Here is a 26075-nt window from a genome sequence, read left to right on the forward strand (position 1 = left end):
GATCTGCAGAGGGATGGTTGTGCTGAGCCCCAAAGCCCTGTGCCTGCTCCTCATGCCAGCAGGCAGAGAAGCTATTTTAGAAATGCCTTAGACTTGCAAAAATGGGGGCTGGGGGGAGGGGAAGAAGAAAAGGGATTGAGCTGAGTCCTCGAGGCAGGAAATTGAAGTGCCTCAATTGCTTGCAGTGCAATCATCCAGAATTCAAAAACTCAAAGCACAGAAGAAAGAGAGGGAGGGGGAGGGGAGGGGGGGAATAAAAAAGCCAAACCCACAAGTGCTGGAATCTAAAAACAGCCCCAAAATAACTAACTCAATAGAAGCACACAGCTGATGACCAGACCTGGCTGCCTTCCACCACAGCTATAGGATGGAGCTGTGAATCAGAGCTGTGAATCATTGCCCTGCCCTGCCCTGCTCCCCTCTGCCTGGGGCACTCTGAGCCCTCCTTTCCTTCCCCCCCCCCCCCCCCCCCCCCGCCCCAAATCCCATTCACAGCACAGCTTTGGACCAAGCCTGGAATGGGAGAGCTGGTTCCTATGGAAATGCCTCCAAGGACTTGCTGGGTTAAATCCAAACCCTCTTGACTCAACAGGGTTGGGGTTTTATTTTCCTCCTAAATTCCCACCCCCCCTAGCTGGGAGATGTATTTTTCCCCCTCCTCTCTGCTCCATTCTATTCTGTTGGAGGTTCACAAGGCCAGGCTGGATGTGGCTCTGAGCAACCTGAGGTGTCCCTGCCCATGGCAGGGGGTTGGAACTGGCTGCTCCTTGAGGTCTCTTCCAACCCTGACAATTCTCTGAGTTCTATGATTCCACACTTCAAAGCTCAGCAAAGAGCTGCCTTGCATTTGCAGGATGGCTGCCAGCACAGCTAAGGCTGGAGGGAAAAGGAAGCAAAACCACGTTTGGGAGAAACCCAGGGGTGCAGCACCTTCAGAGCACCAGAACAAGAGGACACAGTCTCAAGCTGAGCCAGGGGAGGTTTAGGCTGGAGGTTAGGAAGAAATTCTTCATAGAGAGAGTGATTGCCCATTGGAATGGGCTGCCTGGGGAGGTGGTGGAGTCACCACCATTGGAGGTGTTTAGGAAGAGACTGGATGGGGTGCTTGGTGCCATGGGTTAGTTGATGAGATGGTGTTAGGTGATAGGTTGGAGTCCATGATCTCAAAGGTCTCTTCCAACCTGGTTAATTCTATTCTATTCTATTCTATTCTAGGGTTCACAGGGCATGGTGGGCACAGAGAACAGGTTGGGAGCTGTGCCAGCACAGTTGGGCACCCAGCCAGTGCCACGACCCATAAACACCTTCCTGAAACCTGAGAGCAGGGTGATTGTGCTCAGGAGATCATAGTATCATAGTATAGTATCAGTATCAGTCAGGGTTGGAAGGGACCACAAGGATCATCTAGTTCCAACCCCCCTGCCATGGGCAGGGACACCCCACACTAGATCAGCCTGGCCAGAGCCTCATCCAGCCTGGGCTTAAACACCTCCAGAGGCAGGGCCCCAACCACCTCCCTGGACAACCCATTCCAGGGCTTCACCACTCTCATGGTGAAGAACTTGCCCCTCACATCCAGCCTGAAACTCCCCACCTCCAGCTTCATTCCATTCCCCCTAGTCCTATCACTACCTGAGATCCTGAGAAGTCCCAGGACGTGGTCTAGGGGTCATGGTGGTCTCAGGGCAATGGTTGGACTGGATGGTCACAGAATCACAGAACTAGTTGGCTTAGAAGAGACCTTTAAGGTTATCAAGTCCAACTTTCAACCTAACCCCACCATGGTCATCAAACCACCTCCTGAATTTCCATGTCAGCACATTTCATGAACACCCCCAGGGATGGGGACTCCACCACCCCCCTGGGCAGCCTGTGCTGAGCTCAGAGGTCTTTTCCAGCCAAAAAGTACAATAAATTCCCTGGTCCTATGAAAGCAGGGAATGCTGAAGCCAAAGGCTTGTCCTGCACCCCTGCTGCTGCCCCACCACCCGCTGCCCCTCCAGGCTGCTCCACCACCCAGGGCTCCCAGCAGCCCCCACCCAAGCAGCACAGGGCGGACCTGGGGTGCTTTGCTGCCCTGCTGTTTTGTGGCCGCTCCTGAGCCGCCACATCCCTTTGGAACTACCACTTGGAGCAGGGAATTACTCATTTCCTTGTGGGGTTGCCATGGTGCTGGTCGCTATGGCAGCCAAGGGCCCTGCAAACATTTCTTGGCAGGGTGAATTCCCGCACAATCGCTTCCCTCCCTCCGCAGCTGCAAGCTCCAGCCGTGGCACAGCCCACTGCAAAGCTTTCTTCCTGCCACAGCGGTGCTGTCAGAGCCCCAGGGGCTGGAGAGGACAGCCCAGCACCCCTACAGACAAGACCTCAGCACTCTGAGGGGGCCCTGGCAAGGCTGAGGGCAGCACTTGGCCTTTGTGGTTTCCCAGGTCACAGTTCAGCAGCCTTCCTCCACTCTCATTTGGGGCTTTCTGGCTCCTACTGCAGTGGGCTCCCAGTGACCTCTCCCAGCCCATGGCCCTGTCTCCCAGGCTTCCCTACTCAAAGGAGGAGGACATGGAGTGTATCAAGAAGAGTGTAGGCAGCAGATCAAGGGAGGTTCTCCTCCCCCTCTACTCTGCCCTAGTGAGACCACATCTGGAGTACTGTGTCCAGTTCTGGGCTCTCCAGTTCAAGAGAGACAGGGAAATACTGGAGAATGTCCAACAGAGGCTACAAGGATGCTGAAGGCAGTGAACATCTGCATGCTGAGGACAGGCTGAGAGCCCTGGGGATGTTTAGCCTGGAGAAGAGCAGCCTGAGAAGAGATCTTATTCATGTTTATAAATATCTGAAGGGTGGGGGTCAAGGAGCAGGGGGCAGGCTCCTTTCAGGGGTGTCCTCTGATAGGACAAGGGGCATGGACACAAACTGGAACCCACGAGGTTCCACCTCAACATGAGGAAGAAAATTCTTTGTTGTGAGGGTGCTGGAGCCCTGGAGCAGGCTGCCCAGAGAGGTTGTGGAGTCTCCTTCTCTGGAGTCTTCTTCTCTGGAGTCTTTCAAGACCCACCTGGATGCTCTCCTGTCTGCCCTGCCCTGAGTGACCCTGCCCTGGCAGGGATCTGGACTGTATGGATGATCTCTGGAGGTCCCTTCCAACCCCTACTGTTCTGTGCTTCTATGTTTAGGATTTGTTTCTCCTCCCAGCCTCCTTTCCTTTCCCTCCTATTTGTTCCCCAGCTGCAGCTGTACAATTAGTGTTACCAGGATACAGAGCTGCTGCTCTCATCCTCCCATCACCTCCCCTAGTAGCCTGGCTGGGGGGGGGCACCCTGCCCTCCTCTCCCCACCCAGGTCTCAGGACCAAGGGGTTCTCTTCAAGCCCGTTCCTCCATTCCCCGGCAGCCCCTCCGGCTGCTTCCCTTGCCCACCCCTCGCCGCGCTGCTGTTTCCTCTCTCCTCGCTCCCTCCAAGCCGTCCCCACCCCCACCCCTCCCACGCACTGCTCCAGCCGGAGGCAGCAGCAGCAGCAACATCTCAGCCTGCGCTGTTCCTCGCCTGGCAAAGTGACAGCCGAGAGGGACCAGATCCATCCCTGCCGCTGCTGAGTGCTCCAGGCGTGCTGGGGACACAACCCTGCGCCTGGGAATGCAGCCCCCCCAGGGTCGGCATCCCTCTGGCCCAGCACCTACACCAGCTTGCCCCAGCCCCACCGCCCTCCCCACCCGCCCCCAGCCTCCAAATCAATGGAACCAGCTCCAAAATCGCCACCGTTTCCTGCCCTTCTCCCTCCTCGCAGAGGATGCCGCTGGCCCTTCCCCCGCCCCACACATTCCCTGCCGCTTCTGTCATGCATTACAAGGGCTGGAGGGGAGCTGGAGGAGGCCCAGCTTTACGATCATGACTTTGCAAAGATGGGATTGAAAACATATTAGCAATGGGGGAGGAGGGGGCGCAAGGATCTGCCACCTCCCAAGGCACTTTGCTGCCAGCCAGTCCTCCTCAGACAGCAGAGCTCCTGGGATGCTCAGGGAGGTGGTGGCAGCCTCATGCCTGGAGGTGTTTGCAGCCAGGCTGGATGTGGCTGTGAGCAACCTGCTGTAGTGTGAGGTGTCCCTGCCCATGGCAGGGGGTTTGGGGCTGGCTGAGCCTTGAGGTCCCTTCCAGCCCTGACAATTCTCTGATTCTATGCTGCTCTGCCAGACAGAACAAAAAGGCCAGGAAAGGTCTCAAAATTAGGGATCAGAGCAGTTCCCCTTCTTGGGGACTCTTCCAGCCCCCCGGATGTGTGGGAGCTGAGCCCAGGATTATTTCAGCCAGGCCACCCTGACGCCACCCACGGCCCAGCCACGCTGGGATGGATATTTTGAGGCATTCCTTGGGAAGGCCTTTGGGTCCCTGCGCCTCTGCAGCCGGCCCTGGCATGTGCTCAGCTGTGCAGGAAGCAGATGGAGGCAGAAAAAACTCAATTTAGACACAGAGCACCTGCTGAAATTACCTAAAATAGCCTTTCTATACATAACAACGATGATGAAACTCCTCAGTCTCTGGGGGCTTTCCAGAATGTGCATCATAGAGCGGGTTGGGTTGGAAGGGACCTCAAAGCTCATCCAGTTCCAAACCCCTGCCATGGGCAGGGACACCTCCCACCAGCCCAGGTTGTTCAAGGTCTCATCCAATCTGGCCTTGAACACCTCCAGGGAGGGGGCAGCCACAACCTCCCTGGGCAACCTGTGCCAGTGCCTCCCCAGCGTCACTCTAAAGAATTTCTTCCTCAACTCCAGTCTCAGTCTCCCCTCTTCCAGATCAAAGTCATTGCCCCTTGTCCTGGCACTACAAGCCCCATCACTACAACATTTCCACTTTTCTACAGAAGACTCCAGCTTTTGTCCCATCTGGCAGGATCTGGATGGCTCAGGGTTCAGGGACTGTGACAAATCACAGAATTGCCTAAGTTGGAAGGGACCTTGAGGATCATCCAGTTCCAACCCCCCTGCCATGGGCAGGGACACCTCCCACTAGATCATGCAGATAAAAGCATACTTGGCCCTAGACAGTCAATAAGGGAAGGAAACATCCAACTGGAGGGGGGTATGTGATCTAGAAAGAAGCCAATCATGGAATAATGGAATCCCAAGAATGGCCTGGTTGGAAAACAAAAATGAGATCATTGAGTCCAACCAGAACCTAACATCTCCCCACACACAGCTCTTAAGCCATGTCCCTCAGCTACTCATCCAAATGGCTTTTAAGCATTAGCAGGGATGGTGACTCCACCACCTGCCTGGGCCAGTGCCTGAGAACCCTCTCTGGGAAGCAAGTTTTCCTAATGTCCAACCTGAACCTCCCTTGGCACAACTTGAGGCCATCTCCTCTTGTCCTGTTGCCTGTAACTAAGGAGAAGAGACCAACCCCTACCTGCTTCCAGCCTCCTTTCATCCAGAAGCAGCAATGATTTTAGCCCAAAGGCTGTTGCACCTCTTTGGATTCACCTCCAAAACCTGGGGAGACCTCACCTGACTGCTGGCTTCAAGCCTTGAGCGCATTTGGGTTGGAAACCCAAGGGTTGAGTTTATTGCCTTATACTTCCCAGGGAGGCAGCTCCTCCTGCTGCTCCTCTTGCCCCATCAAGAGAGGAGCTAAGGGTGGGAAGCCTCTGCAGCCCACAGGTGCCAGCAGTTGTTCCCAGGGCTCCTGACATTCTCCAGGCCAGGGTGACACCAGCTGAGGTGCACATCCCACCAGCTGCCTGCTCTTCAGGTGGCTTGTTCCTGACAAGTGTCTCCCTTCCCCTTTTCCTGCTCCCCCCATGTTTCCATCCACTTGTGCCACTACCTCCCAGCTTCTGGAAGCTGCTGAGTGGTTTCAACCAGATCTGGTGCCCAGGCAGGAGTTTCTGATATGCTGCTTCTCTACTACTTCAATATCCTTATTAATGATCTGGACAAGGGCATTGAGTCCATCATCAGTAAATTTGCAGATGACACCAAGCTGGGACCAGCAGCTGATCTGTTAGAGGCTAGGAGAGCTCTGCAGAGGGACCTTGCCAGGCTGGACAGATGGGCAGAGTCCAAGGGCATGAGACTGAACAACTCCAAGTGCTGGGTTCTGCACATTGGCCACAACAACCCCATGCAGTGCTACAGGCTGGGGTCAGAGTGGCTGAGAGCAGCCAGGCAGAGAGGGACCTGGGGGTGCTGGTTGATAGCAGCTGAACAGGAGCCAGCAGTGTGCCCAGGCAGCCAAGAAGGCCAAGGGCATCCTGGCCTGCATCAGGAACAGTGTGGCCAGCAGGAGCAGGGAGGTCATTCTGCCCTGTGCTCAGCACTGCTGAGGCCACACCTTGAGTCCTGTGTCCAGTTCTGGGCCCCTCAGGTTAGGAAAGATGTTGAGCTGCTGGAAGGTGTCCAGAGAAGGGCAACAAAGCTGGGGAGGGGTCTGGAGCACAGCCCTGTGAGGAGAGGCTGAGGGAGCTGGGGTTGCTTAGCCTGGAGAAGAGGAGGCTCAGGGGTGACCTCATTGCTCTCTACAACTACCTGAAGGGAGGTTGTAGCCAGGTGGGGGTTGGTCTCTTCTCCCAGGCAAGCAGCACCAGAACAAGAGGACACAGTCTCAGGCTGTGCCAGGGGAGGTTTAGGCTGGATGTTAGGAAGAAGTTCTTCCCAGAAAGAGAAATTGGCCACTGGAATGTGCTGCCCAGGGAGGTGGTGGAGTCACCATCCCTGGAGGTGTTTAAAAACAGCCTGGATGAGGCACCTGGTGCCATGGTTTAGTTGATTAGATGGTGTTGGGTGATAGGCAGGACTCCATGATCTCGAGGGTCTTTTCCAACCTGGTTAATTCTGTATACTTGTATGAAAATCAAGAGAGAATGAGCCTCATTGGTGCCTCCTGTGAGGCAAGGGCTTGGTTCCCAGCCAGGCTTGCCCCAGGAGCTCTCCTGTCATTGTTCATCATAATATGGGTGGCTGGAAATGGCAAAAGCTGCTTGTCCTGCCACTGCCTGGGACCTGGGCACAGCCTGAGATGGTGAGTAAGGTGATGATGGTTCTGGGAAAGGGCTTGGAGAAAGCAGGAAGGTGGAGATATGGTGGAGAACAGAGGAATCATAGAATCAACCAGGTTGGGAAAGACCTGAGAGATCATCGAGTCCAACCTAGTACCTAACACCTCCTGACAACTAAACCATGGCTCCAAGTGCCACATCCAGGCCTTTTCTGAACATCTCCAGGGCTGAGGACTCCACCACCTCCCTGGGCAGCACATTCTGATACCAAATTACTCTTTCTGGGAAGAACTTTCTCCTCACCTCCAGCCTAAACCTCCCCTGGCACAGCTTGCGGCTGTGTCCTCTTGTTCTGTCACTGTTGCCTGGGAGAAGAGACCAACCCCCTCCTGGCTACAACCTTCAGGTAGTTGTAGAGAGCAATAAGGTCTCCCCTGAGCCTCCTCTTCCCTAGGAGTGTTGATAAAGATGTGCAGCAGGGCGAGTTCCCACATGTGAAAATGACACCAAGAATGAAGAGAAATCCTCCTTTCCTTCATGGCTCTGCTATGGCCACCTCCACTGTCAGCTCCAAACCCCTTCTACTCACTCTCCTTCCTCCCCCTGCCCAGCCTGGGGCATGATGGCCAGCGTCTGGCAGGGTGGTCATGATGCTGTTTAACAGGCAAGAGAAGTAAAGTCTTAGGAGGAGCACCTGAGGGACCTGGGGTGGTTTAGCCTGGAGAAGAGGGGGCTGAGGGGAGACCTCATTGCTCTCTGCAGCTCCCTGAAAGGAGGCTGGAGAAGACCACCAGCAGCCTGGCCTGGATCAGCAATGGTGTGGCCACAGGGAGCAGGGAAGGAATTGCCCCCTGGAGTGGGCACTGGTGAGGCCACTGCTTGAGTGCTGGGTTCAAGTTTGGGTCCCTCACTGCAAGAAGCACACTGAGGAGCTGGAGCAGGTCCAGGAGAGGGCAACAAAGCTGGGGAAGGGTCTGGAGAACAGGGCTGGGAGGAGCAGCTGGGGGAGCTGGGGATGTTGAGCCTGGAGAAGAGGAGGCTGAGGGAGACCTCATTGCTCTCTGCAGCTCCCTGAGAGGAGGCTTCAGTGAGGTGGGGGTTGGGCTCTGCTCCCTAGTCTCAGGTGATAGAAGGAGAGGAAATGGCCTGGAATTGTGCCAGGGGAGGGTTGGGTTGGGTATGAGGAAAAATGTCTTTGCTGCCAGAGTGGTCAGGGACTGTCCCAGGCTGCCCAGGGAGGTGGTGGAGTGCCCATGGCTGGAGGTGTTCAAGGAGCCTGTGGCCATGGCACTTGGGGCCATAGTTTGGGGGCCATGGTGGGGTTGGGCTGCTGGTTGGACTGGATGATCTTAGAGGCTTTTTCCAACCCAAACCATTCCATGATTCTAAGTCAACATCTCTACTGGCTGTGTTCACCATGGGAGAGGGATTCAGGCTCTCAACAGTGCTGGGAACCAGCAGCATGAGGAGATGCAGAGTCAGAGAATACAAATTGAGGGGGACTGTGAAATGAAACCCTGAGTCTTCTTTGCATGCTTTGCTCTTCCCTCCCCCAGAGCAACCAGGGATTCCCACACTGCTTTGTGAGTCCCCTGCCATGGTCTCTGGAAGCCTCCTTCCTAGCATCTCCTTCTAGCCTACCCACACAGCCTGGGGTTGTCTCCACTCCTCCCACCAGCTGCTCAGGACATCCCTGCTCTTCCCAGCTCAGGATGTCTCACCATCCTGTGAGCAACACAAAGCCATCCCTGCTCCTCCAGGAAGGAAATCCTGACTCAGTCCTGGTGTTCTCCTGAACAAACCATCACACAGGGATCACTGTCAGGGTCAGGCAGGTACCACAGGCCTGGTCTCTGTTCCTGTGTCAATGAGTGGAAAAGCAGCAAGCTGGGTCCCTTGAACCAGTCCCCATAGAAGAACAGAACAGTTTGGGTGGGAAGGGACCTTTAAAGCTCATCCAGTCCAGCTCCCTGCACTCAGCAGGGACATCTGCACCTAAAGCAGGTTGCTCACAGCTCCAACCAAACTCACCTGGGATGGTGCCAGGGATGAGGCAGCTCCAACCTGGGCCAGGCTCTCCCCACCCTCAGGGTCAAACATTTCTCCCTTCTCTCCACTCTCCACCTCCCTCTTTCAGTTTCAAACCATTCCCCCTTGTCCTGTCACAACAGGCCCTGCTGAAAAGCCTGTCCACAGCTTTCTGATCAGCCATTTAAGTCACCAGGAGGCCCCAGGAAGGCCTCATCTTGCCAGCAGATGTGGAAGGAGAAGGGAGATGGTTGGTGCCTAGGTTTGGAGGCTGTTGGTCCCTTCCCTGTCTGCACCACCTGTGTGTGTCAGAGCTGCAGTGCACAGGGCAGAAGAGCTGTCCCAGCCCTCTGCTCTACACACCTCATGCTCCTCTTGCTTTGCTGCTGTAGGGGGAGGAGGACAGACCCAGCAGTGATGGCTCCTGCCCACCAGTGAACAGGAATCTGGAGATATTCAAGGTGAGGCTCAACAAGGCCCTGGGCAACCTGATCAAGTTGAGGATGTCCCTGCTGACTGCAAGGAGGTTGGACTGGATCACCTTTGGAGGTCCCTTCCAGCCTGGCCCATTCTAGGGTTCTATGATAATCTGCCTGACACAACAGGCCCTGCTAAGAAGTCTATCCAGCTTCCCCATCATAGAACCACAGAATTGTTTGGGTTGGAAAAGGCCTCTGAGCTCATCCAGTCCAACCAGCAACCCCACTGTGGCCACCAAACCATGGCCCCAAGTGCCATGGCCACAGGTTTCTTGAACACCTCCAGGCATGGGGACTCCACCACCTCCCTGGGCAGCCTGGGACAGTCCCTGTCCACTCTTGCAGCAAAGAAATTGTTCCTCATGCCCAACCTAACCCTCCCCTGGCACAGTTCCAGGCCATTTCCTCTCCTTCTATCACCTAAGACTAGGGAGAAGAGTCCAACCCCTGGACAGCCTTTTCCAGTGCCTGAGAACCCTCTCAGGAAAGAAATTTTTCCTACTCTCCAACCTAAATCTCCCCTGCCACAAAGAGAGCAGTGTGGAGGTTCCCTTGGCTTTGTTCTCTGCTTGTCTTCAGCACCCATCCCTGTGTTCTCCCTCCATCTACTAACCCCCAGTGATGATCCCACCAGGATGTGCTGCAGAGCTGCCAGACTGGGGGTCCCTTGGGACAATTCCTGGCTGTTGATCTCCAGCGCATAGAATCACAGAAATGTCAGGGTTGGAAGGGACCTCAAGGCTCAGCCAGTCCCAACCCCCCTGCCATGGGCAGGGACACCTCACACTACAGCAGCTTGCTCACAGCCACAGCCAGCCTGGCTGCAAAAAACTCCAGGCATGAGGCTTCCACCACCTCCCTGGTCTCCTCAGAGTTCTCTCTTCTCCAGACTGAACAGCCCCAACTCTCTCAGTCTGTCTCCATAGCAGAGCAGTTCCAGCCCTCTGCTCATCCTCGTGGCCCTTCTCTGGACACCTTCCAGCACCTCCAGCTCCTTCCTGTAATAGAGGCTCCAGAACTGGACACAGTGCTCCAGCTTCTACCACCTCCCTGGGCAACCTGTTCCAGTGTCTCACCACCCTCATGGGGAAGAACTTCTTCCTAGCATCACTGCTCGGATCTGTCTGGGAGCAGCAGCTGCTGCTCTGTGTCTCTCTGGATTTGTTTCCAGCACCGCTGCCTTGTTTTCAGTGTTGGGTCTTTAAAGCTATCAAAACACAAAGCTCAAGAAATGGAATTCCTCTCTCCCTCCTTCTTTCTCCCAAACAGGATTTCATTGAGACTTGCTGTGTTCAGCCCTGACTCCCCACCAGGCTTGCAGAGGATGTTGTTGTCTCAGCTCCAGCTTCCTGAGCCGTGTGCACCGTGAACAAAGAGCAAAATTCTCCTTGTTGTCCCCCAGCAGCTGAGCACAGCCAGAAAGAATCACAGAATGGCTCAGGCTGGAAGGGACCTTAGAGATCAACTACTCCAACCTCCCTGCCATAGGAGGGAGGTTTGTCCCTGTCTCACTGAGCTTACCCTGGCTCCAGGAGCTTGGACACCACTGATATGCTGAGCAATAAACACCACCAATGCAGAGCCACAAATATGATTAGGGGAGTGGAACACCTCCCTTACGAGGAGAGGCTGAGGGAGCTGAGGGCTCTGTAGCTTGGAGAGGAGGAGCCTGAGAGGTGACCTTATTCACATTGAAAAAGATGTGCAGGGTGAGTGCCCAGAGGCTGGAGCCAGGCTCTGCTGGGGGATGCCCAAGGACAGCTCAAGGGGCAGTGGTGGAAGCTGAGGCAGAGGAAGTGCCATGGGAACAGGAGGAAAATATTTTTCCCTGTGAGGGTGACAGAGCTGCCCAGGGGGGTTGTGGAGTCTCCCTCTCTGGATACATTTAAAAGCCACTTGGATGCATTCCTGTGTGGACTACCCAGGGTGATCCTGTTTTGGCAGGGGGAGTGGACTGGATGATCTCTGGAGGTCCCTTCCAACTTCTAATGTACTGTGTGATACTGTGATTGGGTTTGGTGGGCTGAGGAAGGACAGGATTGTTCCTTTTCACAGGGGCTGGGAGTGACAGGACAAGGGGGAATGGATTGAGGCTGCAAGAGGGGAGATTGAGACTGGAGATTAGGAAGACATTTAGGGATATTAAGGATAAATTCTTTCCAGTGAGGCTGGGGAGACACTGGCACAGGTTGCCCAGGGAGGCTGTGGCTGCCTCCTGCCTGGAGGTGTTCAAGGCCAGGCTGGTGGGAGGTGTCCCTGCCCACGGCAGGGGAATCAGAACCAGACGATCTTTAAAGTCCCTTCCAAGCCAAACCACGATTCTATGACTCTCCAGTCCCCATGAAAAGCAGCAAAGGAGGGATCACAGCCGAGGATGAAGCCTGATTTCTGGCTTTGGGTCAGTGCCGGACTCCCTCTGGGGTCCATTCAGACCATTAGCCTAAGCTGCTTTCTCTTTATTGCCACTTAATTTGGGTCAGAGAAATGCAGTTATGAGCACAGCCCTTTCTTTTTTTCTGAGCTAAGTGGTGGCCTTTGTTCCCCAGGCAGAGCCCTGCCGTTTGCAGAGCTCACAGTGCTGTCTTGTCAGCAGGAGACACAGTTGAACATGAGCTGAAATCAAGGGAGGACCAGCAGGCATGGCTCCAGCAGCTGCCCTTACACCACCTCTGCCTGTGATACCTGCACTACCAACCAGTACCTGGGGAATTCCCACACCAGACCAAAACCAGATGCCCAAAACGCTGGGAAGAGCACAGTGGGGAGCAGACTGCTCAGCAGAATTTGCCTCTTTGGTCAGCTGAGGGATGTCAGGGCTGGGCACTGACTTTCTATTTCCATCCTTTAGCACTGTAACACAGGGTTAGAACAAAAACATCCCCCTGCATTTAACTTAAAAATAGGATAAAAGAAACAGGGGAGGAAAAAAACCAAACAGCAACAGCTGTTTCATTGTAAATGTGGAATCTGCACTCAGGCAGGTGGGGAAAAACAGCAGGAATTCAACTCCACTGAGTTATTTTCCTCTCCACTGAGTTATTTTCCTCTTCCTCTTCTCTGGAGAGATTCCAAACCCACCTGGGCAGCCTGCTCTGGGTGAACCCTCCTGTATCTGGGGAGGTTGGACTAGATGATCTCCAGAGGTCCCTTCCAAGCCCTACCAGTCTGGGATTCTGTGGTTTTAGTACCAGTGTGTGCTCAGGCAAAGGTCTTCTCCAAACCCTGGGGCAGCCTGGGCAGCCCCTGCCACAACTGGCACCAACATCAGCTGCTGGTGGTTGCTTCAGGGATGACTGTGGGCACTCAGGTCACAGATCATCAGAGCTAACAGTTTGTGCACAACAACCACCCTGTGCCAGTCCAGCTCCCCATGAACAGTGTGAAGCTGCCTTTCCCCCCAGCCCTCTCCCTTCCCACATGCTGCTGCTTCCACTTAGGCACTGGGAAGGGGATGGAGATGGTAAAGAGCTTCAGGCAGATGCTGGGGTGAGGCTCACTGTGCCATGACCTAAGAGAAGGTCCCTGCCACTGAGTTAGGTGGCTCCAGACTGGATCAGCTGTGTGCTTTGAAGAGCTCCAGTGCTCAGGGGAGACCTCACTGCTCTCTACAGCTCTCTGAAAGGAGGCTGAAGTGAGGTGGGACTTGGTCTCTACTGCCTAGTCTCAGCTGATAGAAGGAGATAAAATGGCCTGAAGTTGTGCCAGGGGAGGCTTAGGTTGAGGATGAAGAACAATTTCTTTGCTGCAAGAGTGGTCAGGGATTGGCACAGGCTGCCCAGGGAGGTGGTGGAGTCCCCTCCCTGGAGGTGTTCAAGAAATTTCAGTGCATGGTTCAGTGAGCATGGGGGAGTTAGGTTGACTGTTGGACTCGAGGATCTTCAAGGTCTTTTCCAACCCAAAAATCTATGATTCTGTGATGCTAGGAGAGGGAGCAACAGAGGCTGCTGGGATAAGGCTCATTTACTCACTTCTAATAGAACTACTACAGCAGCTCTGGTGCACTTCTGCATTAACAGGGCTTTCTTAATTGGCATTTCAACTAGAGCAGAAATAGTTAGAAAGCTCTTCCTTGATTAAAATGTTCTCAGGGATGGGCAATCCACCAGACCTCTGAGGCAAGCATGCCAGCAGCAGCCTTGATTTTAAAGGCCAGGGCTGGTGGGGATGTTTCCATCAAACCCTCCCTCCATTTTAGCTCTGTCAGCTAAAAGAGCCTAGTAACAAAGCTGAGTGGCTGCAACACACTGGCTGCAGCAGCCTTTTAATGTTTTGTTAAGTTAAATGATTCAGCCAGACAAGTCTCAGACACAACCAGATGTTTAACTGCAAGTTTCAACACCAAAAGCCCCTCTGCTCAGACTTCACCTGCAGCACTGCACCCAGTTCTGCTGCCCCCAGCACAAGGAGGACCTGGTATTGCTGGAGCAGGTCCAGAGGAGGCCACAAACATGATCAGGGGGCTGGAGAACCTCCCCTGAGGGGACAGACTGAGAGTTGGGGCTGTTCAGCCTGGAGAAGAGAAGGCTCCAGGGAGACTTTAGAGCAACCTTGCAGCCCCAAAAGATTACCCTGGACACAGTCTCCTCACACACAACCACCTCTTGTTGGGGTGTTCCCACAGGAAGGTGGACTCCCAGTTAAAATCCTTTCTTTCCCTGGTGGTACTCAAGGAAGTTCACCCTCTGAAGAGGATCCCTGCCTCTGCTTGTGAACCAGGAGGGAAAGTGGGAGAGGTAAAGACACCTGCTAGACATTCTCTTTTCAGTGCTTTCTTACCTTGGCCCAAGGAAAGCAAACCTGGGCCAGAGGCAAGAGAGCAGTTCCCAGTCAATACTCACTTGGGAGGCTGCTCTCTGCCCTGCTGCTGATCTTTTGGACATCACACCCAAACCTGCAAAACCTCAGCCATGGTCTCACCAGCAAGACCAGCCCTTAGGAAACATCCTTTCTGTGAGCCTCTTGACCACTGAAGTTTAATTTCTTTGTGCTCAGCCTCCCTCTGCCCAGCTGCCCAGCTCCAGTCCAGAGGACTTCTCACCCAGATGAGCCCCTGAGCCACCTCGTGTTGGTGATGGCACCTCCCCAGGACTGCAAGAAAGGTTCCACACTTCCCAACAAATGGAACTGGATCCAAGGGTCCCAACCCTGACTCAGCCAGGCCAGCCCACAGGAGAAGGCACACGCTTCCTGAGGGACCTGCTCCTGCTGAGTTAGGTCTGGCTGGGACATATTTCTCCAGAAGGGCCTTTGGAGACCTGGGGTTCATCCTCTCAACCTCTGGCTGCCACAGAGACTTACACAGCAGCTTGGCACTCAAGCCAGAGCAGGCAACACACCTTAGCAGAACAGAGCTGGAGGCTCCATGGCTGGTAAAGAGACTCACACTGTGATTCCCAGTGGCATACATGCAAGTGGAGGAACCAAGATTTAGGACTCTGAATCTAAAAGCTCAAAAATCTACTTTAGAGCAGCAGCTTTTCCCTGTCAAGTGTTTCCCAGCTCTTTCACCACCTCACAACTTCACCTGGAGCTCCCCCAGATTCCTGACTGTCCTCCTTGAGCTTCAGACACCAAACCTCAGACAGACCACAGCAAACAAAAGTCCTCACACCACCACCAAACAGAGCTGAGGCAGAAGCAGCCTTATTTCTGCCTCTTTGGCTGGACAGTTGTGCCAATGGCAGAGAACCCCTGCCCCTCACAGCTGCCAGTTGAGGACTTTCCAGCACTAACATGCAAAGAAACCTTCCCCAGACACGCAGAGAGAGACAGAGGCACTTACCCACTGGTTCCAGGTCTCTGGGTCTGAGAGAAGCGCCAGTCTGGGTTAGGCTGAGCTTGCTGCAGAGAAAAATGGAAGAGTTTTAATACCTCCATCCTTGCCTTTGGGAAAAAAAAAACATGAAAGAACTGATCCTGGATTATTTCAGCCTGGTGATATCAGCAGCTTCTTTCCATGGAAGGCAAATCAATTAGAACAAAAAAAAGAAGAAGAAGATTCCCACTGCCCCCCCACCCCCCCACACGCCTTTTCTTAAGCATTTCTGAACCAGCTTGAATACTAAGAAAAAAGGCATGACAAAAACCATTCAGTGAATAATCTTCCAAAGCAGCTCAGGAACCCAGGCTGTGAAAGAAATGAAGCATGAAATAAACTGATAAGGGCAGCAATTCAGCAGGAGCAATGGTACCAAAGTAATGAGCTTGGAGGAAAGGAGAGGGGGGGAGGGGGAGGGAGGGTGGTAGGGGAGGGGTGGTGGCAGAGTTAATTGCTACTGAGAAAGATGCTTTTAATGCCAGAAGGTAAAATGATAACAGACCTTCCTAATCTGTCCTCCTTCTGTCCTTACAAAGGCCTGCCTGAGATCTTGGTTTCACAGGCTTCTATCTGAATGACTTTTCCCAGCTGCTCGGAGCATAGCAATCCTTCTTTTTCTGCCCTCAGAGGGGAAGAGTAAACTTCCTCCAGCAAGAGAGCGGAGTGTGATTTGTTTAGGAGGCACAGACAGCTCTGGAGACAGCAGCCTGCTTTGTGAGTTCATTAGCAAGGCCCCCGGATCGCTTTCTGACCGGCCTTGTTGCGCCACCAGACAATGGAGAGCCTGTAAACAAGGAAGGGCAGAGAGCAGGGCTGCTGATTCCTGCTTCAATCATGCCTTTGTCAGGAGCACTGAAGAGCAGAGCTGCTTTCTATCTGGAAGACACTTCCCTAAGATCATCATCTTCATTAACTCCAGAACACACAACCTCGGAGCACCTCTGCTACAAGGATAGGCTGAGGGAGAAAAGGAGGAGAAAAGGAGGCTCCAGGGAGACCTAATAGCAGCCTTCCAGTACCTGCAGGGGAGCTACAGGAAGGATGGAGAGAGACTGTCTGCAAAGGCCTGCAGGGACAGGACAAGAGGCAATGGCTTCAAACTGGAGGAGAGCAGATTTAGATTGAATGTTAGGAACAAGTTCTTTACTTGTGGAACGCTGGAACAGGTTGCCCAGGGAGGTGTTTGGGGCCCCATCCCTGGAGATACTGAAGGTGAGCCTTGACAGGGCCCTGGGCAACCTGCTCTAGTTGTCCCTGCTGACTGCCCAGAGGTCAGACTGGATGACCTTTGGAGGTCTCTTCCAACCCAAACCATTCTACAACTCTATAATTATCTGACAGTCAACACTACCACAGAGCAGTACATAAAGGGTAGCTACCAGAACAATGGAGACTCCCTTTTTCCAAGGAGTCCCATGGAAAAGACAAAGGGTGATCTCCTGAGAGGATTCCAACTGGACTCTAGAAGAAACCATTTCCCCTTGAGAACAGCTGGACATTGGAATCATCTCCCAAGGGAACCCAGTGGATTCCCTTACACTAGGAGAGCCTGAAGACTCAGCTTGACAGGGGTGCTGAGCCAGCTCGTTTACACTACACCATCACCTAGAAAAGTTGGAGGAGATGATCCTTGGGGTCCCTCCCAGGCTGGCATTCTGGCTTTCTGCAAACATTTCTCCCAGCTACCTGAGGACTGAGCAGTTCAAGGCACGTGCAGTGGAACAGCAATTGTGGAACAGGATTATTCTGCTTGCAGATGCAATTACTGAGGAAGAGCAAAGACAGCTTCCAGCTGACCTAGATATTTTTTATTTAGCAGATGAGACTTCACTAATTTCTCCACTGCTTTGATGATTCTCAGGAAGGAATATATTAGAATAAATTACTCCCCTAACACAGAGGCCCCACTGGTACCCGAGCTGCATGCAGATGAAGCTGGTAAGATGCTCGCCCTGTGGATTTCAGGCACACACTGACAAACACACACACACACACACAATGCTGAGCTGGATGAACCCTTCCCAAGCTAGCGTTTGAATTCCTGTGGTAATTACCGCTTCCCAATTTAAGGGCAGGTGTTCAGGACCCGAAATCACTTCACTTTTTATAGCCCACGAGTTACAAAAATGACAGCTAAAATACAGACACCTACAGCCACGTTCAGACAGACAAATACCAGGGGGTGAAGTTTCCAGAGCACGCCCCTGCCTGCGTCTCTGCAAGCCCAAGGGCACCTAAGGTCACCAGGACCTTAAGTGAGGTGTGGGTACGGAGCAGGGAATTCAGCCCCTCACTCAAAACGGCCAAGCTAGAAGATGATGCCTTGTTGGGGAACGAGCCGTAATTGAGAACATCTGGGAGGTAGGAAACGAGCAATTTCTCTGAGAGGGAGACAAAGGAACACCAGCAAAGTGCTTTCTGAGAACCTCCTGGTCCCCGCGGCTGTCCGAACACCACAATAAAGGGGTTAAAAACGAAGCAGGCAGTTAAACACCCAAACCCCATGCTCCTGACCCTGGTGAGAACCACTTTTAACACAAAAGAGCACAAATAGCGCCAAAGGAGGGGGGGGGGGGGGGGGGAAATCCTCCACTTCTACAAACACACAGCCTTTCGTTTTCTGAAGAGCTATGCCCACGCCCTTCCCCCCACATCCACCAAGCCAAAGTTTTCAGCTGCCACCTGCCAGGAGGTGACAGCGACACACCTTGCCCGAAGCCACCTTCGCAGAGGGGAAGGAGAGAGAGAGAACAGCCAGCTGGCCTGGCTACCATGGACCACTGCACTTCGCAGACAGGACAAGGAGAAGCACCCATCTGTTCCCCCATCTCTTACCCCATCACAGGGACTCGCTAGGGTGCTGCTGGTCACCTGCTGCTCATAGGCAGCCACAGTCTCGGCGGTGCTAGAGTGGCTGAAAGGTTTGACAAAGAGGAAATCACTCTGGTCGGACATGGGCGAGAAACAAGAGGTGTAGTTGTGTGCCTGGGAGGTCAGGCCCGCTCCTCCCACGTCCAGGTACTTGATGAAGCCATCTGGCTTCATCTGCCCGTGGAAATGGGAAGCAGGCTTACGGCTACCACCTCGGCAGCAAGCCACAAAGGTCCAGCCGGCAGCACCAGCTCTGAGACACCGGGCAGCCAGCAAAGCGAACATCACACAGGAGACCAGGGAGATGGACACCAAGGAGATGATGAGGTAAAGCGTTAGGTTGGTGTCCTTGGGAGAAGATTTGGGGAGGTCCAAGGACTTGGCAAAGTCCTGCACACTGTTTTCCTCGGGAGAAATTACTATGACCACCGAAGCCGAGAGGGACGGTACCCCATTGTCCCTCACTTCGACCACCAGCCTGTGGGGATCTTCCATCTCCCTGAGAGCCTGGGCCACCCTGATCTCCCCAGAGCGCCGTTCCACTTGGAAAGGCAAAGCCTCGGTGCTCTCCTGCAGCTGGTAGGACAGCCAGGCGTTGTGGCCACTGTCGGCATCAACAGCTACAACTTTGGTGACCAGATAGCCAGGTTCTGCCAAGGCTGGGATGGTCTGGTGGAAGGCAGAGCCCTTAGGGACGGTGGGGTAGACGATGGTGGGGGCATTGTCGTTCTCATCCAGGACAAACACATGGACTACAGTAGTGCTACTGAGTGCAGGAGAGCCATCATCCTTCACCTCCACGGGCACCTGGAACACCTTGTCCTGCTCATAGTCCAGAGCCCGCATGGTGTAGATGGTGCCATTGTCCTGGTCGATCCGGAAGTAGGTTGAGATGGGTACCTCCTGAACCCCGTTGTCCAGGATGGAGTAAGACAGCTTGGCGTTGCTCCCCTCATCAGGATCCGAGGCCGACACCGAGAAAACAGAAGTGCCGGGCAGGGCATTCTCCTGCACGTAAGCGGTGTCGAAGGGGCTGGAGAAATTGGGCGAGTTGTCGTTCACGTCAGCGATCGGCAGGTAGAACGTTTTTTGGGTCACCCTCTGCGGGGACCCCGAATCCACAGCCCTCACCGTGACATTGTAGCCGCTGGCCTTCTCCCGGTCGAGGGGGCCGTCTGTGACCAGCGAGAAGTGCTCTTTAAAAGATGAGACCAGCTTGAAGGGGAGCTCCTTCCCTACCTGCAGCCGCACTTGCCCGTTGGCCCCCGAGTCGCTGTCCTTCACGCCGATGAGGGCGATCACGGTGCCCGGGGCAGCATCCTCCTGCACCGGGCTGGAAAGTGAGGTCAGCACGATCTCGGGGCTGTTATCGTTGATATCGATCAGTTCCACTCGCAGGTGGCAGTGTCCTTCCATGGCAGGGGACCCCTTGTCCCTGGCTCGAACGGCGATCTCGTAAGCACTGGATTCCTCGTAATCCAGAGGGGCTTTTGTCCTGATCTCCCCTGTCCGGGGATCTAAGGCGAAGAGCTTGGTGAATCTCCCAGGTGAGTTATTGCTGATTTTGAAAGAATATTCCACATCCCCGTTGGGACCTTCGTCCAGGTCGGTAACATTCAACTTGGTGACCAGAGTGCCCACCGGCACATTCTCCTCCAGGTGGACCTTGGATACGGGTGGCTCACAGACAGGAGGGTTGTCATTTGCATCCAGGACATGGATGGTAACCCTGGCAGTGCCAGATTTCACCGGGTTGCCCCCGTCCAGGGCTGTCAGCGTCAGGTGGTGGACAGCCACTTTCTCCCTGTCCAGTGCTTTTTCAAGTACAATCTCAGGCATTTTAACTCCATCTCCCCTCACATTGATACTCAGGGCAAAATGCTTGCTGGGGCTGAGCTCGTAGGTGGAGATGGAGTTAGAGCCCATATCTGGGTCTTCTGCTACCTCCAAAGGTAGCCGAGTCCCAGGGTTGGCTACCTCAGTGATCTCCAAGAGCACTTCTGGCTTGGGGAACTGGGGTGCGTTGTCGTTCACATCGAGGACATCCACCTCGACACGGTGGAGCTGGAGGGGATTCTCCATGACAAGCTGGAGGTGCAAAGAGCAGGTGGGGCTCTGCCCGCACAGTGCCTCCCGGTCCAGCCTGCTGTCGAGGAGCAGCACACCTGCTGCCAGGTCCACCTGGAAGTGCCGCTGCCCACTCTCGCTCACCAGGCGTAGGTTGCGGGTGGTCAAACTCCGCACATCCACCCCGAGGTCCTTGGCCAGGTCACCCACCGAAGAGCCCGGCTCTCGGTCCTCGGGCACGGAGTAGCGGAGCTGAGCGCTGCTGAGAGCCAGCAGGCAGGAGAAAGCTGTGAGCAGCAGCGGGAGCTGCCATGGCAAACTCCGTGCCCCGAGCATCCCGTGCCCGCCGCTGTGTGTGCGCGGAGCAGCGCGGAGCGGAGCGGCGGCGGCGGTTCCACACAGCCTCCCCCGCCTCCCCGCCCCCGCTGCCGGCCCCGGCAGCCGCCGCCGTGCCGGAACCCCCCGCGACCCGGGGAGGCGGGGGGGTCCGAACGCGTTGCGCAAGGAGGAAGCCGCCGTGCTGGAGCCACCGGAGCCGGGCAGGGAAAGAATGGAGGGGGCGGGGGGAGGACGGTCGCAGCCCGGGCGGCTGAGATGCTTCTCGGCAGGCAAAGGCACACAAAGTCGGCGAGCCGGGGGGGACGGACCGAGTGACAGTTTTACGTCTTTCCACAGCCCCCTCCTACTCCTCCTCCTCCTTTTTCTCTCTCCCTCCTCCTCCTCCTCTTCCACCTCCACTGCCTTCCCCAAAATACGCACGGCGTAGCTCCCCCCCGACACACCCCGCCCCGCCGCCGCCACTATTTCCGCCCATCCCCCCCTCCCCAAAACCGCACCCTGCTGCACCAGGAGGGTTCCCGGGGAACTCCCGGTAATGGGAACACACCCCCCACACCCACCCCGTTCCGCCATGTCCGGCTGCTAGAAAAGGGAAACCGGCGGGGATCCACCTCCCCAAAGTCGGCTAGGGGGATGCCGCATCCCGAGCTGCTCCGGTGCCGAGCCCCGGCGGCCACCGGTCAGGTGTGGGGGGGAGGACACACACGGTCCCGAGCTCACCTCGCTGCAGTGGCTGCGATCCGGCGGGTGGGCACCGGCGGGGGCCGCGGAGGGTTTGACGAACATGAACTCGCTGATGTCCGAGACGGGCGAGAAGCAGGAGCGATACCGCGGGGCGGGGGGGTGCCGTGGCTGTCACCTGGACGCCCATCACCGTGTCCCCTTGCTTAGGCTCATAGTGCAAGTGCCCGAAAATGTGGCTGGGGGGAGGCTGAAGCGTGTTCACACTCTCCACACAACAGCTCTGGTTGGCAGGTGCTGAGCCCCGCCGCAGGCACCGCACGCCCAGCACCACCAGTCCCACCAGGGAGATGGTGGAGATGAGCACCAGGGACACAATCAGGTACAAGGTAATGGTGGGTAAGCCCCCACCATCCGTGGCCCGAGCCTCGGAGCCCTGCAAGGCCTCCGGGCCCCTCTCCTCCACCAGCACCACAAGCGTGACAGCTGTGGAGAGTGGGGGCTCCCCGGCATCCCGGACAACCACCAGCAGTTCATGAGCAGAGGCATCAGTTTCCTGCAGGGCCCTCATGACCCGGATCTCCCCAGAGCGCAGGGCCACGCTGAAAAGCCCCGGCTCTGTGGCTTCCACGAGGTGGTAGGAGAGCCAGGCGTTGCGCCCCGAGTCCGCATCTATGGCCACCACCTTGGTGATGAGAGCGGGAGGGGTGATGGAGGGGGAGATTCGGAGCTGGGTAGCAGAGTCCTCCCCGGCCCTGGGGAAATGCACCTGCGGAGCATTGTCGTTCTGGTCCACTATGAAAATGTGAACCAGCGTCCTGTTCCTCAGGGCTGGGGAGCCACCATCAGAGACCTCCACGTGGAACTGGAGATAGGTGGTTTGCTCATAGTCAAAGGGAAGCTTGGCAGAGACCTGCCCACTCGTGGGATGTATGGAGAGGTAGCGAGTGGGATCCAGGCCCGGATCTGTCCCGCCGGCTCGCAGGATGGAGTAGGAGAGGCGGGAGTTCTGCTCCGAGTCAGGGTCGGCAGCAGAGACTGTAACCAGCACGCTGCCCACCGGGTTGTTTTCTGCCACCAGCACTTCATAGGATGCCTGCTCAAACTGAGGCGCGTTGTCATTGACGTCCGCCAGGGTGATTGGCAGGATGGTGTGGCGGGAAAGCGGGGGACTGCCCAGGTCTGAGGCAGAGACGGTGACGTTGTAGTAGGCGACACGCTCCCGGTCCAATCGGGTGCTGGTTAGCAGTGAGTACTGGTGCTCGTAGTCCTTACGCAGTTGGAAGGGAAGGTCTGGAGACACGTGGCACTGGACCTTGCCCTGCTCGCCGGAGTCCCTGTCTCTGACATGTATCACAGCCACCACTGTGCCTGGTGGTGCATCCTCACTCAAGGAGCTGGAGAAGGAGGTAAGGATGACCTCAGGTGCATTGTCATTGACGTCAGTGATTTCCACCACCACACTGCAGTGCTCCTCCATCGTGGGCGACCCCATGTCTTTGGCCTCCACTTCGATCTCGTACACCGTCGCCTCCTCAAAGTCCAAGTTGCCCTGGACACGAATCTCCCCCGTTTGCTCATCGATGGCAAAGATCTGGCGCAAGGCAGCGGAGTTGTGGCTGCTGAGGGAATAGCGGATGTCTCCATTGGGCCCTTCATCCACGTCTGTGGCATTTAACTTCACCACGAGGGTGCCCAGGGGTGAGTTCTCCACCAAGCGGGCTCCATACGATGGTTTGTCAAAGACAGGGTGGTTGTCATTGGCATCCAGGACCTGAATAGTGATGCGGATCTTGCTGGACTTGGGGGGAGAGCCTCCATCTTCAGCAGTCAGGACCAGGTAGTGGAAAGCTCTGAATTCTCGGTCCAGGGCCCTCTCCAGCACCAGCTCAGGGAACTTTCCCCCATCGGTGCGTGCCTTCACGTTGAGGTTGAAGTTCTCATTGGCACTCAGGTGATAAGTCTGCAAGGTGTTGGTGCCCACATCGGGGTCCTGGGCAGGCTGGATGGGGAAGCGGGCACCCAAGGAGGCCAGCTCATAGATGCGCAAGGACACCTCTTCACTGGGGAACTCCGGGGGGTTGTCATTGATGTCCAGGATCTCCACCTCGATGCGGTAAAACTCCACAGGGTTCTCGATGGCAAGTTTCAGGTGGAGGAAGCAGCGAGGGTTCTGCCCACAGAGCTGCTCCCGGTCTATTCGCTCGCTGACCATTATAATGCCGGTGTTCACGTTGACCGAGAAGTACTGGGAATCCGAATCAGACAGTACCTGCAGGTTAGCTGCCGCCAGTTTCGCCACATCGGTGCCCAGGTCCTTCGCGATATTGCCCACGAAGGCTCCCCGGGTAAGCTCCTCCGGGATGCTGTACCGGATCTGAGCCGAGGAGCTGTGCAAGAACAAACAGAAGGAGACGACACGGGGCAGCCCCAGGGCCCTGCCCGCCTGCCCTGCCCTGGGCATCCTTGCCGGCTGGGCGGCCGGGGAGCGATGCCCTCCGCGCTCCGGGGGCCGCGCTCAGCGCTCGCCGCTCCCATTCATTGTTTGGGGCGGACGCGGTTCGGTGGGGAGGGGGCGACGGGAGGACGCCGGGGCTCCGCGCAAGACGCTTCGCTATTGGCTCTCAGCCCTTAGCCGCTCCTCCAATCGCCGAGCTCCTTTCCCAGGACAGCAACACCGGCGCCAATCGCAACCCGCGGACTGTTGCCGCGCGGCGCGAACCTGCGCGGAGCTTTCCCGACAGCGGCGGCGGCTCCGCGCCCCCCGCACCCCCCAGGACCCCCGTGGCAGGGTAGCAACAGCGGCCACGGGGGACATTGGCGCGGGGGGGGAGAAGGGGGGGGCGGAGAGAGAGCCGGGACATGAGCGGTCTGGACGCCCGGCGAGCCCTGTACCGGCACCGCCTTCCCCCTGCCCCATGGCTCTCACCTGGCCGGGGTCCCGCAGAGTACCGGTAGCGGAAAAGAAAGCCCCAGTTTCCCTCGGTAGGGTGGCAGAGGGCGGGCAAGGCCGGAGGAAGGTGAAATCGCTCCGGTCGGAGCCTTGGGAGAAGCAGGTGCTGTAGCACTGGGACTGGGAGTCGGTGGGACGTAGGGTGACCTCCATGTACTTGAGGGTGCCGTCGGAGTTGATCTGGAGCTTGGGGCTGGAGTGCTTGAAGAAGTCCCGGGAAGGCGACTCGCTAAGCCAGCAGCAGCAGTAGGGCGAGGGGGCAGCACGGCCTCTGCGACGGAGGCACCGGGCGGCCAGGAGGGTGACAGTGGCCAGAGCCATGGTGCTAACCACCGCCAGTGCAATGATCAGGTAGAGGGTCAGATCTGGTTTCTCCTTGGCAGCAGCCAGAAAATCCCGAGGTTTGTAGCTCTCCTCCGGGGCTGTCTCCTCCAGGGCCACGGTGATGGTGACAGTGGTGGAGAGTGGGGGATCACCATTGTCCGTCACCTGGACAACGAGCTGCTGCACTGCCACGTCTGTGTCCTGGAGGGCACGTGCCGTCCGCACCTCCCCGGTGTACAGCGACATGTGGAACAAGGAGGGGTCGGTGGACTGAGGCAGCAGGTGGTATGAAAGCCAAGCATTGTGCCCAGCATCCGCATCCACTGCTGTCACCTTGGTGACCAGGTAGCCCGCTGGGGCAGAGAGTGGAACCCTTTGGGGTGCTGGGCCATCGCTGTCACTGGCAGGGTACAGGATGGTGGGGGAGTGGTCGTTCTGGTCCAGCACAAAGATGTAGACAGTAACGTTGGCATGGAGCGGGGGCGACCCCGAGTCCCGCACAGACACAGAGACTGGCAGAACCTGCAGCAGCTCAAAGTCAAAGGTACGCTGAGCATAGAGGTTGCCATTGTCAGGGTTGATGTGAACAAAGGAAGAGGTGGGGGCGCCCTGCACTTGCCCGCTCTCTATGGAGTAAACAAGCCGGGAATTAACCCCGTCGTCAGGGTCCGAGGCAGAGACAGTGCACAGCAGGGAGCCCGGCGGGTTGTTCTCTGGGAGGAAGGCATCGTAGGAGGGCTGCGAGAAGCGTGGGGGGTTGTCATTCACATCAGATATATTCAGGAGCAGCGTAAGTGTTGAGGTGAGGGCAGGAGCCCCACCATCCTGAGCAATCAGTGCCACTACGTACTGTGAGGTAGACTCTCGGTCCAGGCTCTCCCTAGTGATCAGGGAGAAGTGGTTCTGAAGAGACCTGATGGCAAAAGGCACGTTGGGGGAGATCTCCAAGCTCACAACCCCATTGGCCCCCGAGTCTCGGTCTCGTATGTTGAAGAGGCCCACGACAGTCTCTGGTGGGGTGTCTTCTGGCACTGGGTTCAGCAAGGAGGTGAGCAGCACCTCTGGTGGGTTGTCATTGGTGTCCACCACTTCCACCCGCAGCACACAGTGGCCCTCCATCTCTGGGACCCCTCCATCATGGGCTCGCACATACATCTCATAGAAAGGTGATTCCTCAAAATCCAGGGCTCCCCTCACCCGGACCTCACCACTGCGGGGATCGAGGGTGAAGAGCCTCCGGACCGAGTCGGAGGTGTGCAGCCCAAAGGAGTACTGCGCTTCCCCGTTGGGGCCCTCGTCAGGGTCAGAGGCGTTGAGCCGGAGGAGCAGGGCCCCCACAGGAGTGTTTTCAGGGACTTGCACCTTGTAGGCGGCACGGTCAAAGGTGGGTGCATTGTCATTGACATCCAGGACCAGGACCGTTATCTGCGCCGTGCCCGAGCGGGCTGGGCTGCCCCCATCCACGGCCGTCAACACCAGCTGCAGTTCTGGCTGCTCTTCCCGGTCCAGGGCACGCTCCAGCACCAG

At 56.1% G+C, this 26075-nt stretch overlaps 1 protein-coding gene across 1 annotated transcript in view; it reads right to left on the bottom strand.

Moving 5' to 3' along the window:
• The window catches only part of LOC137455116 (protocadherin gamma-B5-like), a 179594-nt gene that overhangs the window by 20964 nt on the left and 132555 nt on the right, over positions 1–26075 (bottom strand). Inside the window, exon 3 of the mRNA XM_068165673.1 lies at positions 15278–15336. Coding sequence (XP_068021774.1) covers positions 15278–15336 — 59 coding nt within the window. The remainder of the gene's footprint in view (positions 1–15277; positions 15337–26075) is intronic.

Source organism: Melanerpes formicivorus, unplaced genomic scaffold (genome assembly GCF_026170545.1).
Source record: "Melanerpes formicivorus ecotype bairdi unplaced genomic scaffold, bMelFor1.0.p_v2 SCAF_91, whole genome shotgun sequence".
Lineage (NCBI taxonomy): Eukaryota > Metazoa > Chordata > Aves > Piciformes > Picidae > Melanerpes > Melanerpes formicivorus.